This window comes from Biomphalaria glabrata, chromosome 14 (genome assembly GCF_947242115.1).
Source record: "Biomphalaria glabrata chromosome 14, xgBioGlab47.1, whole genome shotgun sequence".
NCBI lineage: Eukaryota > Metazoa > Mollusca > Gastropoda > Planorbidae > Biomphalaria > Biomphalaria glabrata.
Genome location: NC_074724.1, coordinates 4,663,553 through 4,679,050, shown reverse-complemented (window position 1 = coordinate 4,679,050; position 15,498 = coordinate 4,663,553). Strand labels below are relative to the sequence as shown.

Below are 15,498 nucleotides of genomic sequence, written 5' to 3'. Positions count from 1 at the left end.
TAAATAACAGCCAATACTGTACAATTGGCAACACGTACACTGTACAAATCTCTCTCCGATAACACCGTTCCGTAGTATCAACTCTTGCACTGGCCTCTCCGTCTCGTTCCGGGCTTGCACTGGGTTCAACAGTTCAGGACTGACTTCACACACTAGGCTCGTTGTGTCGGACTCGATCGCAGACCAAGATCAAGACGCCAGCCGTCTCAACTGTACTTGACAGTACTCCGCACTGAACCGTCGTAATGCTCCGTACAGAACCACACCGCTGAACTGTGCTGTAGTCGACCGGACTGTAGTGAACCGGGCTCTGAACCCCTGCCGTGAACCTTGCTGTATTGAGCCCCTTTTTTCGACCGTCTTGACTGCGACACCTCCGCTCTTATATAGGGTCCCTACTGGCCTTCTCGAACCGGACAGAACGTCGCTCGACGTTTCTAGGTGGTCAGATGACTAAAACTCTCGTGACGCTCCTGAGCTCTGTTCACGAACCGCCGTCGATCCTTCCCGAACCGCCGTGTTGACACTCGACTCGGCTGACCATCGTAACTCGTCACGTCGTCTAGCGCTGGCCTGGGGCGATTTGCGTCGGCTGACTACACTCACACCACTACCCCCATCTGTGCCACCACCAGGTTTATAACAATATAATAAATTTTATAAATACATGTTTGATTTCAATTGGTACAGTATATAAGTAATTTAAAAAAAAATCATTACTGCTCTTTTAATAAATAATACTGATGTTTATTGGAGAGATGATGCACAATTGACAAATCTCAATTAGTATCACCTTACGTTGTACTTTCTGTGCAGTAAAGGTCATCTATAACATCCTCTAGATCAAAGCTGTCTAGTATTTTTGACTACACGTGAATAGCAAAATTACATTTAGACCTCCCCACTCCCCCACCCTAGCTACGCCACTGGAAGATAGGAGTGTTTTGTGGGAAGCGTGGTGGTCGAGAGGCTAGGTACGCTTGAACCTGGCCTGGCTTGGCTAACTATGAAGGGGTCTCGAGGTTCGAATCCCGGCTCGAGCAGAGTTGTTTACTGAGCGCCTAACTAGTCCACAAATGAGATTGGACCGTAGCGTTCTGGGCATGAGAGTAGCGCTGTATAAAAGCTACAATTATTATTATTTGCTAATTCAAGTACAAGAGTTCTGGCTTCTTACAAAAGCCTAAATGTACTAGAGTTTTATGACGAGGATAAACTTATGTTAGTTTAATCATTTGCAATTCATTATACAATCAAAAATTATTTATATCATTGTCTACAAAAAGAATTATAAAATAGAAATAAATATTTGACACATTGAATTTATAACAAAATTCCGTCCATTTAGTTCCTATATCACAGGTATCTTTGTTTTTTAATTATCCATTTAGGCGAGTTGTCAACATTTGGTTCATCTCGTAGGTCATCGCCCACTCTGAAACATACAAAATGTTGTCTTCGTTAATACAACCAAAGAGCTCCATTGGAAGCAAGGGAAGACAATCTCTGTGCACTAAAGCAACAATGCGTGCAGGATTAGCCGGACTTTGCGCATAAATGGCGGAGCTGAAAGTAAACATTGACCAACCGCCTTCCCGCAGGAAACTTTCAGAGCAGACGAGAAGTACTCTCCAGCTCTTGTTAATAGCATTCACTATTCCAAGGGCAAGGTCGAATGAAGCATTAAGGTCACGGTCGATTAGAAATGTCGTCATACCCAATGACTGCTCAATAAACTGACGCAATTCGTTGCAGGGAAACTGATAATCAGTGTCAGAGTAAGCTATGTATACGTCGATAGGGTAATCTCTTCTTGTGTGCGTCTCAATGCCGAAAATTCGCTTCAATATGTATACAGTTATAAAATGTTTATTTTTCATCATGATGAAGACTATAGAACAGCCTATCAAGTAAAGGCAGAATACTATTAAAACAATGTAAAAGTAAATGAATCCTGTGCATTCTCGCCAGAGAGATTCTATGTCGCTATATGCTAGTGTATAAGTCGTTTTCCCGTCTTTGTTTGTACAAGTAAAATTCCCGTCTTGGTCAAAAGTAACTGCAGTTGATCTCATCCATTGTAGAAATTGGAGATCGTTACATTCACAAGATAAATCATTCCCACTTAGCAAAAGTTTGAGATGACCTGATCCGGACACAATATTCTCAAGCTGATGAATGCTCGCCATGTCAATCGTATTGAGGGAGTTCTGACTTAGATCTAAGACTTCAAGTTCTGGTGTGTACTTCAAAGAAAATGGAATTTCCCGAAACTGATTTTGTGCTAAAGTCAACCACTTCAAGTGTTTGTTGTACATAAACGTGTCTGTAGATAAATAGTTGAGTAAATTAGAAGAGAGATCAAGCTGCTGTAGGCGTGTCAGATTTTGAAACAATCTCCCGCTGTGAATTGACATAAACTCACGATCTAGTTGACAATTAGCAAGAGCCAAGTTTTCTAGAGCTGGAAGTGTGTCCAGATAAGATTTGCTAAGGACTTTTATAGTATTACCCGATAGTATTATTGTTTTCAACGACACAAGTCCTTCTAAACTGCCAGTAAAGTTTACAAACCCGCTATCCGAGATATCAAGATATTCTACATTATGTGCACCTTGAAATATATAATGGTCTCTCATAGACTGAGAATAAAAAAAACGCATTATGTTAATAGATTTTATACTGTCAGACACTGTGATATATTCATGTCGGCTTATTAAGCTCGAGCTTCTGTAATGGTTTCTAACAACTTGAAAAGCAGGAGTGATGCCAACTGCGCTGTTTTCCCCCACATAATGTTGAACTTTCTGATTAAACTTATTAGAAATACATTCATGACTCAAATCTTGTTGTATATTCTGACCCGAAATACTGTGTGGAAAATTGGTGAATTGAAAACAAGGCCGTAAGACGTTTTCTAATGTGAGGGTTTGTAGACTTTTCAGTTTCAATATTCGAAACAACACGGCGTCGCTGCCTTGAAGGGAGTTGTAGGACATGCACAAATTCATTAAACATTTGTCCCAAGTCTCAATATTCTGAAAAGCTTCGAGCGTAAAGTAATAAATTCGACAATTTATCAATTCCAATGTTTCCAAACAGATGTTTAAAAGATATTTTGTGTCATCACGAGTGATGTACCCTTCGATTCTAGGATCAGATCGGGTATGAAAGGAGCTGACAGTGTTGAAACTAATCTCGCTCATGTTTCGGCCTTGCAGCGGGGCAAACGTAGACCAGGCGTATTGCGAGCTGAACTGCAACCAATTCATTTTTAATACTTTTAAATGTGTTAAGTGTGAAAACGCATTGTGACTTATGTTACTTAAGTATGGCATTGTATCCAGCTGAAGCTCCCTTAATCCGGCAACATTTGCAAACGAAGCATCAATTATAAATTTTACATTTCCAGATAATTTCAGTATTGTTAAATTTGACATTTTTCTAAATTCTTCTCCAAAATACAAAGTCTCCAAATCATATCCCAGGGCTAAGTTTTGAAGAGTTGGCAACTGTTCTAAGAATCGAAACGAATACATTCCTACTTTATATTGATAGTCCTGAATTATATTTAGTTCTTCTAGACTTGTCAAAGGTTGAAAAATTTGTTGAAAGTCCTGAGATTCACCAAAGGTGAGCTTATTATTATAAAAGTTTAAGGTCTTAAGACTGTGCAAGCCTTCAAAAGCGTGGATCTCTATCACTTCAATATTATTATCTGACAAATCTAAAAATGTCAAATTATAAACATGGGAAAATGTAAAATTTTGTAACGTTGTTATCAAGTTATCATTTAGGAAAATTGTTTCCGTTACATTCGGAAACCAAGATGGCTGAATGTCGTAAATTGAAAGACCAGAGCAATGGACTGTGTGGTTACTGTAGCTGCATGATAGGTTGTTCATTGGGAAATGGTTGTCGTCTGGAGAACTCGTTGGAAGAAGTTCGTTGAAGTGACTCCCAGTCGATGGCTGTGTTGTGTCCTGGTGTTCTCGATTCGTTGCGTCATCTATACAGCAAAAGATACACACATTTCTTCAAATTCCTAAAAAATATGCATTTTCAATATATAGATTTAAACTCTAAAGTTTTTAACGTAAAATAAATGTTTAACAACGTAATTATTTATTTGATTTATATTCAAACTTCAATATGTAAGTATGATTAATCGTTTGTATTTGTATATAAGGAGTTGCGGTGGTGGGGTACTGGGTTCAAATCCTGGGATTTTGTATTTCGGGATCTTTGGACGCCTCTGAGTCCACCCAGCTCTATTGGGTACCTGACATTAGTGGGGGAAAGGTAAAGGCGGTTGGTCGTTGTGCTGGCCACCTGAAACCCTCGTTAACCATTGGCCACATAAATAGATGACATTTACATTATCAATCCTATTGGTCTTAAGGTCTGAAAGGGGAACTTTTTAATTTGTATATCACTTCAATGTTTTGAAATTGGTTTGTGTGTTAAAAGAAAAAAAAAGAACACAAACTTTTTATCGACCAGCTAAGCGTAAGCATACCCATAGCTAACCCAGCCAGAACATTAAACAATAAAAGACGTTTGGGTCACGAGGCCTTCACCAGCCACAAAAAAAAAATTAACACAAAATAAGTTTACCCGTTAACTTATCTGTCCGATGTTGTTCTCTGTGGAGGCAGAAAAGAAATGAAATGCACTGCCCTGGTGTAGAAGCGCGGGAAATCGGAATGGGCGTTAATCTCTGATAAAGATAAATATGAAAAAGGCGAAATTTTAATCGCATTCTCATAAAAATAAAATAAAAAATTGGTTGTTGATCCCTTGAGGGTGGATAGTGCCTGCCAAGTAAATAAAATGTGTTTTCAATCTGCAGACGATTGATTTTGTCATTGCTTTGCTGTATATCACTGAAGTGGTGGCCCAATGTAGCATGCTATTGGAAGGAATCGAAACGGATTTGGTTTTGTTATGTCCCTATGTACCCTCTGTGTCGCATCACCTATAGAGCAAGCGATAGATTTACATATCACTTACATCTACGTCATGTGTAAAGCTCAAAGTTAAAGTTTGAAACTAATATCAAGTAGCAATCACAAACTGGGTTAGCCAGTGACGTTAGTAAAAAAAAAGAAATGTAAAAAAAAAAAGGAATTCTTTTGAATTGTCATTTTAGTAGAAGTAGAAGATATCTGTAGCGCCATAATGAAGGAAAAAAGTTGAACTTAACCATGCAAAAAGGGGGGGGGGAATTGAATAGAAAACATTTACAAACTAGGTCATAATTTAGGCATTATAACAGGAAAGACAAAAAGAAATACTTTCAGAAAACAAAGTTTATAGTGAGTGTGTTTTGTATCAAATGGTTTGGTTCAGTCATGTCATTAAATTTGTTTAAAAACAAAATGAGTTCCGTGACTTTAATTTAAACTCTGGGCTCAAGCCTCATCAAGGGGAGTAATTCCACCAATACCACCACACCTGTCAAGTACGGTTTCTGCACTACGCAAGACAGCAGGGTTTCTGTCCAGGGCTTTTGCAAGAGAGGATTTGAGCCTCTCAAGCCCTGACTCTAATGGAGTTTGATGATGATGAGTACGGTTTCTTTCCCTTAGTCAGTACCAAACAAAATATCTTATTACCTAAAGTTATTAGTTTTTTTTTTAATTGCAAAATTTAAATTTGATCTCAGATTGGGTGCGGGAGAAATAAAATGTACAAACGTTTTACATGACAGAGGTATTTCTAAAAATGTTAAAAAAAAATAATGTGCCCACTTTTGTCATTTCTATGGGTTAATCAACATAAACACTCATTAAAAGAAAACAAAAATACAAGTTTCAGCTTTAAATATCTACGAGTATAAACGTATAAAGGAAGCTTTACAATCTGTCCCCTATCGCTTTAGTAAAGATCTCAAGTCTCATTCCTATTGAAACAACTGCACTTCGTTCATATCACTGCCCAATTTCTTATACTTAGCAGACCTGACTATACATAGTTTATTAAGTGAGTTTAGATGCCATGCTTTGTGGTAGGCGATCTGGTTCGAATCCGGCCCTCCATTATCCCCCGCCATCCTGATGGGAGGTTTGGGCTGGGATTCAATCGTCTTTATTTTATGAAGGAAGCCAACAAAACATGTATTTTAAAACAAATTAAACTCCTCTTTGAATGCCCCTTCCTAATCCACCTTAGGCAGACCCTACTTCCACTACAGCCCAACATAACCAACACCCTGTACGGCAGTGCTGAACAACTGAAGAAAGCAGCACACTATTTTTCTTTGGCAACATCTGCAAAAGAGCTCACAGCTCAGCAGCAAAAAAAAAGCTGGGTTGAAAAAGAAGAAGACACAAATTAAACCATATTCAATGAGAGAGTGTATTCAATTGTTGGGTAATATTCTATTTCAATAAAAATGATAAAAGTCGGACATTTGAAAAAAAAAGGTTTCAACAATCCTTGCTGGACAGAGAAACGACCTAACAAAAAGGAGGATATATCTGTCCGTGCGTAGGTTAGGGTAGTCTAGCATGTATGTTTGTTGTATCGCATTTTAGCCATAGACATAAATAAATATAGACTGGCCGAAGGAAGTAACTTCATGTAACTTGAAAACATGTATATCTATTGTATTCGGATTTCCGAATTATGAAAAGTTGCATGATCTTCATTCTTAGAGATTAATCAAAACTACAATGCCTTCTTATTTACAATATATATAAATATAGGTGTGTGGCTGAAATAGATATGAATACCTAACTTTTATACTGCTCATAAATGCTGTATAATGAAGTACACAAAATTGCAAGTCATAAATTTTCGTTTCCTAAAACTCTTTAATAAGCCAGTCTATTATGTCTATGAATTTAATTCATGAAGGCTTTTTGGTATTATGCTGATTAGGTTTCTGTAAGGTTCTTCGTTGTACCCCCTGTTAAGGGTGAGTACATAAGGCATAACTTCATCTCGCAGTTGTCGTAGTGCATTAGGCTAGACGTTTAAATGTGTCTTTTCTTACATCCATACTGGGATTTAATTATGAAATTTTTAACTCTACACAGTGGTCCAGTGTTTTGCATACTAATGTATTGTGTTGTGGGACAGCAAGGTACAGAATGATTGTTTAATTAATAGAACCACAATATTATTATATCATTAATTCAATGATATTACTCCATCGGTTTGTCATTATAACTTGCATTCATATCATTAAAAATTATATTGTTAACAGCGAGTTAATTATTTATTGCAAGCCTGAAGGTGCCTGTTGAATGTCAGGGGCCCGGGTAAACGAGCTAAAGCCTTAGCACAACCCTGACAATGTCCTTCACTTGACTGATGTGAATTATAACTTCACTCTAGAAACATTTTTTGGCGGTCTAGAGCCTTACCCCTTGGTGATAAAGAAGTAAAACTATTCATAGTTAAAGTAAGTTACTTACTGTAAGAGTTATAACGTTTTCCATTGTCTTGGTTAACAGGTAAAGTAGCATCAACGAAGCGCTTGCTTTGAGACTGGCTCAAATTGTAATCCAATGTAAGATATAAAGTTAACACTATTGATAGATAGGAAGACATACTGTATTGTAGTCGATGGTTAACATTACAGTACTGAAAACAAAATCGGAAAAATATTTAAGATAAGTACGAAAGAAAATGGAAACAGAAAGAGAAAGAGAAAGAGAGAGAGACTGAGACCTTAGAGAGACGGAAAGCGAGAAAGAGTGAAATAGAGAAAGAAAACACAGACAACGTTCACATGTCATAAAAAAATCTTGTACTTTTTTCTTGACTAAAAACAAATGTGAATACTTAATCGACACAAATATAACAGATACACATCTACATGTTATAAATCGTAATATTTGATACAATTACATTATCACGTGACGGTGGTTCTGAAGCGATATAATACGTTATAGTTTGTTCTTTTTTTTTTTTTTAGATTTCGAAATTAAAATACTAATTGTTATTCCTACACACCTATGCAAGCAAAATAATTTTGTTTTGGATACACACCTCAATTAACCACTATCAAGGTCTAGTGATTGACACTACACACAATATTTTGGACTTTGCAAGTTTTTATATTTATATTTTTACTTCCTTCAGACAGTCAAAGTGAGATGGCATGACACGCCATTTATAGCCACCTGGATTTTAGAAATGCTTAGATAATGTTACAAATGAACAGTGACAGGTCGAGGTCAACATGTGACCCCGGCGAGATGACACAGCAGCACTAGATTCCTGGAATGTAAATCTAGAGACAAAGAGGATGTGAAATCTTCATGTAAAGTTCCAGAGGGTACCAGTGGTGTTACTCCAGCATTAAGATTAGGTACTAAATACATCAGAGGGTTAATGTGAAAAGTCAGTCGTCGGTAGAGTCGTCGGTACTGTTGTCTACTGTGCGAGACAGCAGAAGAGAGATGTGTACGACTCGATGCAAGTTAACTAAGGTAGATTTAGTTGGAGTGAACTACAGTCCTTAAAGACTATACGATGAACTACTGTGGATTTGAGCCGTTACAGTGGACACAGTGGAAGTAACACGTGTACGGCTCAGATTTGGTAGTCGTCGAATACGACTCGGAATAGCAGAGAACAGCGGAATAGGGCTCGATGCAAGTTGAGAAGAGATGAATTGCAAATAAAGTGAAGAGATGAATTGCAACGAAGTGAAGAGATGAATTGCAACGAATTATAGCTAACTGTAAACTACCAGATATTGTTTAGTCTTCTACGTTACATGGTACAGTCACGTATTGCTAGAGTTTATAATCAATAAGTTATTTGAAGCTTAAAGTTGAGTATTCAAGTTCTTTGCAGTATTTGTATTTTCGCCTACTAGTACATTTAACCAGAAGATTTAGAAATACGTAACAATAATAAATAATGCGTGATATAGTTTATAGACACACTGCACATGTGTTTGAAGCGGGGGAAAAACACGACTGAACATAGACTAAAAAAAATTATATATAAAAATGATTTTAAAAAAAAAACTCTTATCTTATCTTATACAATATAGACGTTAATTCAAAACGAGAAGATGATGACGTCGTACTCGTTTCCATAGGTCCTTAATCAATGACTTGAAGTCTGTCAAGCCTTTGGTTTTCCTGGTTGATTCAGGCGAGACCTATCGTTCAAACGTGCCTGAACACTAACCCGCAACGTCACAACCAATAGGCCGTTGTTACGTCACAGGTCTGCAGTAAGGACATTATGTTCGTCTAAGTTTTTAAAGTGCCAATATCTATTATGTGTTTCATGACTTAACATGTGATACTGGCTAGTGAATAGTCATACTGGTCATACTGGTCGGTAATTTCCTAGGTCAGATTGTTCTTTTTTAAAAAGTGAAGCAACGTTAGATTCTTTCCGGTTACTTGGTACTCTCCCCTGAACAAAAGATGCCTGAAAGAGAATTGTGAGCACTTTTGCTAGCTCATTGCTTAGTTCTTTGAGAAATCTAACTGGAATACCAACAGATCCAGATGCTTTCTTTTTGGTTTTATGTTGTCTAATAGTTTTTGAATCCGCTTTTTTTTTGTGTGTAAATTTTTCTCTCCTATGTTGTCGACTTGGTTTAAATTAAGTAATATTTCTCTTGGGGCTGAGAATGCCTAGGCGAGGTGTTTATTTAGTATGTTACCTTTTGTCTCATTATCATTACGTGTTAAGTTATCAAATTTGATTTCCTTTAAATTTTCTAAACAGGGTTTTACTGTCGTCTGAGAAGTTTCTTTATTATTAAACCAGCATTTGCTTATTTTGTTTTGAGTATTTGAAGTTGATATTTGATTTTCTATAATGTTTTTAAAATAGCTTTTAATGAAATTCCAGAGGTCGTCAACTGGTTGGTTATTTTCTTTTTCTGGTAAAAATGTTTGTAGAATAGGAAAGTAAAAATTTTGTTTTTCAATACAAGTCGTTCATTACATAGCTAATGGCGTTTTGTAAGTTTGAATATCTTGCTCTTAATAATTAATAACTAACTAATGGTAGATAAAAATTAAAAAAAAAGACTTTTTATTTACATCACCCCTTTTTATTCTTTCCTAAAAATAACTCTTGTATAAATCTACTTAGAGTAATAAGTATAAGTTCAGAAAGGGGAACATTAAAAGACAGTGGTCTAGAGTTGTTACTTGATCTAGTGAAAGATATAGAATAAAGATAAACGATTCTAGTATGGTAATATGACGGAAAAGTAGTCACATAAACAGATGTCTACATAAAATGATGCGTTAATTTTTCTTTCTGCACGTCAAATCTTAGTAAATAAAATCGGAAATGCCCATTGATTTGTGTTCAAGATTAGAATTTAAGTCATTGGTTAATATGCATGACTAAATGCATGACGCGTAGGACGTAATCATCTTCTTTTTTGAAGTAACGTCTGTATTATATAAGATAAGATAAGATAAGAATACTATAGATCTCCAGAACAAATTAAATTTTCAAATGATTATAATGTGAGAAATTGTTAAAGTCAATCAGAGTGTTACTTATCTAATAAATTAGCTCGTAATTTTTTTTTTTACCAAAGAAATATACAAACTGTTTAACTTCTAGAAAAAACAACTAAATATCTATATATGCATATTGTGGAGACCAAAGTTAAATTGTAAGAAGATTCTATATTTTAAAAAAATTATAACAGTGTGATGGAGTATACCGGAGAATGTTTGTATCTCTTTGGTGACGGTGGGAAGAGGTTGATGCATCAAAGTTGGCATTGCCAAGGAGATGACTCCAGAACGCGAGTCTGAAAGGCTTTGTTATTGTAATGAGTCAGAGTTAGTTAAAAGATATTAGTACATTAATTTCATTTAACACAAGTTGATTTTGTCTGTATTATCAATAACGTTATATTTAGTCTTGTTCACAAGGAAGTTATTCAAATTGTTCTAGTTAATTAGTTTTTACGCCTATAAAGGTTTAGTTGTCTACCAGCAGTATGGTGCTACAAGTCAACGACCTTTAATAACAGCAAACAGTCAACCCACGGAAAGGTGGGAAGCGTGGTCGAGAGGCTAAGTGTGCTTGAACTTGGCTTGGCTCCCTAGAAGGGGGCTCGAGGTTCGACACCCGACTCGGGCAGAAATGTGTTTACTGAGCGCCTAAAGGCAGCACGGAAAACCAACTCCTCGATACCCCCTCCCCCCTCCCCCCCCCCCCACTGGTCCACAAATGAGATTGGACCAAAGCTGAGCATGAAAGTAGCACTATATAAAAGCTATAAATAAATAATATAAAGGTCTACACACTTTTGGCTTTCTTCGAATGTAAGGTTGCCACCAGTGCATCTTGAAGAAAGAAACGTCCAAACGTAAAATCCTTGTAATCAAAGTTTCTAGTTGTAACTCGTTTTTTACAGTTCGCGTCTTTTTAGGACATGGATCAAAGGTTTGAGACTCGTTCTTATATAATTTCAGATAAACACCATGCTTCACAACATATCAAGAACAACATTAAGACCTGTTTTCAAAACGTTTTTCTTGGATTGGTTTTTCATTTAAACTATCTTGAATGTGTTTGTTATGTTAAAATTTTTTCCATTAAGTATGTTTAAAGCAACTCCTCTTTTTTTCTTTTTTTGTTCCACCATGTGCATCATAATGATTACTGACATAGATGTTTACGACTGAAAAGACCCGCTTCATAACCACCCCTTCACATTCTTTTGGTCCGAGAATTCTAGTATGACTTTTATTTTAATTTTTGTATTAAAGCTTATCTAAGGGAAAGAACTCCGCCTTTAAAACTTTATCAATAATAATGAAGTTATTTCCCTTATTCGATAACAAACAAAATAATGAAATACAAAAAAAAAATATTTGACAAACTGGTTGTTTTTTATTTATTTATTCATGCTTTCTTAGGTGTAATAAATAATATCAAGTTGATCGGATAATGTGTTGGGGGAAAATGGTGTAACAATTATTTAAGGGGACTAAACCCTACAAATTCAGACATATCTGTGAATAATAATAATAGTTATTATATATAAAGCTCTGTTAACAAACAAAATGTAGGCTCAAGGTGCTGTAATAACATTACAAACACAAAAGCAATAGTATCAATTATTATTGAATATTCGGTCAGCAGTAAATGAGCAATGATATTGTGGTGATAATTTAATGTTTAAGGAGAGTGTGATTGAAGATGTGTGGTTCTCGTGGCAATGGATACCTCGTTGGGAGAAGTTGGATTAACCCTTGTGTTGTACTTAATAATAACAATACCATGTTACATTCAAAGTTTTATTTCACTGAATGACAAACAACTACACACAAAGTAGAGTTCACAACACGGACTACAAAATACGGTCAGTACACAGGCTAAGAAATGTCAATAAACACTAAGGGGCGACAACCAAAGAAGCGAAATTCACGACATTCACCCCACGTTTAAATTATATACACATATCATAAATACAAAGATCCAGAAAACGTAAACATCTAAACACATCTGCAATACTGGTTAATAGCAAACTGATTATTAAACACATGAGTCTATTATACAGCAACTGTTTATCAAACATAAGTCTGTTAAACCCTGTAGTTGGGTTTTGATTTTCTTTCTCTCAGGTTTTATCGGCAGGTTGGATTGGCACTATCAGTACTATCAGTATCAGTACAAACAACGTTACTTGGTGAGTCGATGTCCGAGGCTTCAACCGGGTCCACTTTCCCCGATAGGGGTGGTTTGGTTGTTCGGTTAACAGGAGGGTTCAGAGAAGAGTTCTCTGTGTTGTTTTCTGTTTCGCTTTGAAGTGAGGGCGTCGCATTCCCGAAAGAACCTTTTCTCAGCACAGGGGGTCTCACATTTTCTGTGAAACAGTCTTTTTCTTTGGGCGCCAACAATCTTTAAGAAACTGTTTCTTCTCGGCCCGTAGATGTTCTGATAAGAGCGTATTGAGAATTGCTGTTCACAAGCTCTACCTCTTCTGTTAATGGGTCATACTTAGAGGATCTATTATTTCTTTTTGACAACACGGGACCAGGAGATATTAACCATGTTGCTAGGGATGTTCCAGAACTTCTGCGATAGTATCCAAAGAGTCTCTCGTGTGGAGTTTTCTTCGTCGCCGAGAAACAGATTGACTGCAACGTGTATTGCAATACTAGTTCCCACTGAGACGTACTCACGTCCTGAGCTTCTCTATTTGACCATTTCCTTTAGAATTGTTAGCCGTGGTCCTGCTCGTAGCCACTCCTCTTTCGTTAAGATACTTCTGTACTTCAGCAGACATAAAGGAAGTACCTCTGTCGGTATGGACATAGGAGGGTAGCCCGAATAAGGCAAATAACTCATTTAAGAATTTAACAACAGTAGCAGTTGATATATCTGGACATGCAAAGGCAAAAGGAAACCTAGAGAATTCGTCGATCATGGTAAGTAGATATTTATTGCGTGAGTTGGAAGGGAGAGGTCCCTTAATGTCCATGCTTATTCTTTAGGAATGGATGAGTGGCTTTGATTAATTGTCCTATTGGTTGCCTGAAAATCAAGGTTTAAGTTCAGCACATGTCTGGCACTGGTCGATCACTGTTCTGACGTCATTGCAAGAAAAAGGTAAGTTTTTTGATCTCACAAAATGTAGCATTCGAGTTACATCAGGGTGACTATTGTGGAATAATTTAAGGTATTTACATGACATTGCGGATAAATAGCGATTTCTGCTGAAAGTGTCGGCAGCAGTGTTCTGTGTACCGGGTCTGTAAACGACGTCGTAGTGAAAGCAGGATAGCTCTAACCTCCACCTCTTGATCTTGCCTTTATTTTGTCTACAATACATAAAGGACAAGGATCGCTGGTCCGTGACAAGGGTAAAGGGTCTTCCGATAAGAAAGTGTTTCCACTTTCTCAAAGATTTTACTATTGCATACGCCTTCTTTCGCTTTGCGATAGTGTCCGGGAAAAGAAAGCCTCAGGCCGGCCATCTTGGTTAAGTGTAGCTGATATAGCTATGTCAGAAGCATCTGTCTCCACTGTTAGCGGGCGATGGTAATGAATGGTGAATACAACGGATTCCTTGGGCTCGTCCTTTAGGTCATGTAATGCTTGTTTGACCTCCTCATGGACAGGAAATCGTTTATATTTCTAGTTAAGAGGCTGATTTTGTCTGAGAAGTTAGGAATCCATTGAGAATAATAAGCCAGCAGGCCCACTATTCGTTTCTGTTCTAGCAGGCTCGACGGAGCATTTAATTCCCGCAAGGCTCTGAATCTTTCTGTGTCAGGCTTAAGCTGACCTTAAGATATTTTTTATCCCAGCAGTCTGACACTATGTGTTCCAATCTCACTTTTAGCTTCGTTGAAGGTAATACCATACTTCTGAGCTACTTTGAATAATCTCTGTAGGTTTCTATCAAGAGATTCGGTATCATGTCCATAGATGGTCACATTGTCCACATAAGCGAATGTATTTTCTAGTTGCTCGTCTTAGATTATTTTATCTATTGTTCACTAGAAACAAGCCACTCCATTTGTAACTCCAAATGGAATTCTTCGAAACTGGTAAAGTCTACCTTCAGCCTCGAAAGCTGTAAATGGCCTTTCTTCTTCTTTAATCGGGATCTGATGATAAGCATTCTTGAGGTCCAGAGTGCTAAAGACAGAATTTTCTGCTAATTCGTCCATTCTTGGCATGGGATATGCGTCTAGCAGCGTAAATCTGTTGATCGTCTGACTATAGTCAATAACCATACGTCTTTTGTGCCTCTCATTGGCTGTTATTAGAACCTGTGCCCACCAGGGGGATTTTGAAGGTTCTATTACTTCTTCTTTGAGTAGTCTCTGAATCTCAGCATTAATAAACTTAGAGTCTTGTATTGAGTGTCTGTGTGACTTAGTTGCCACTGGAGTGCAGTTAAGAGATAAGTTACCAAAAAGACTAGGATGGTTCATTAAAGATAAAATGCCCTTATTTTAAAAACAAACATTTTAATGGACGAACGCACTTCATATTTTTTTCAACCACTCAATCCATTTATTCCTGCGACACTTTTATGGATGTCTTCATCCCTCTTCTGTAAGCTCAACTTATTTTTATAGCACTAGTCTGTTAATTTTTCAAAGTCTGGACTCAACATGTTCTATTTTGTATGTCTGTCTTTACATTTACTGTACTATCTATTCAATGGTCCTCAATTCTGGCAATTATTTGTAGAACGTTTTATACAAAGGCTCCGTCATCCACAAGAGCACGAAAATTAATTGGTTCACTGCTACGATTATCACCCCCTGGGCTGCTTGAGTGCACATACTCATTTTCAGAATTTAAATATATCAGTAGTCCACCGCTACTACCTTTACATGATGGCGTGTCATAACATTTATAATCATAATAATCAAAATCATTTTTTTCTTCTTCTTCTGATGAAGTAGAATTCCTCTTTGGAAGGCCATCTTCTATTAGGGAATATCCAACAGAAACATACTTAGAGCAGCCATGCGGGTGGGAGACTAAAATAAATAATCTATTTTTCTTTCGTTTCAT

The 15,498-nt window shown here is 37.0% G+C and overlaps 2 protein-coding genes across 2 annotated transcripts in view; both read right to left on the bottom strand.

The window, feature by feature from the left end:
- Nucleotides 1-807: 807 nt before the first annotated feature.
- Nucleotides 808-7,584, bottom strand: LOC106070217 (toll-like receptor 4). The gene is made up of 2 exons (XM_056011421.1): nucleotides 7,425-7,584; nucleotides 808-4,009 (listed from the first exon to the last, which is right to left on the bottom strand). Exons 1-2 carry the CDS (start codon nucleotides 7,558-7,560, stop codon nucleotides 1,380-1,382), a joined length of 2,766 nt encoding a protein of 921 aa, XP_055867396.1. The 5' UTR covers nucleotides 7,561-7,584; the 3' UTR covers nucleotides 808-1,379.
- A 4,246-nt stretch (nucleotides 7,585-11,830) lies between these two features.
- The window catches only part of LOC106074445 (uncharacterized), a 7,698-nt gene continuing 4,030 nt past the window's right edge, over nucleotides 11,831-15,498 (bottom strand). Inside the window, exon 2 of the mRNA XM_013235216.2 lies at nucleotides 11,831-15,498. This exon is cut by the window's right edge and continues 566 nt beyond it. Within this exon, the coding sequence (XP_013090670.2) occupies nucleotides 15,175-15,498 (324 nt within the window). The 3' untranslated portion in view covers nucleotides 11,831-15,174.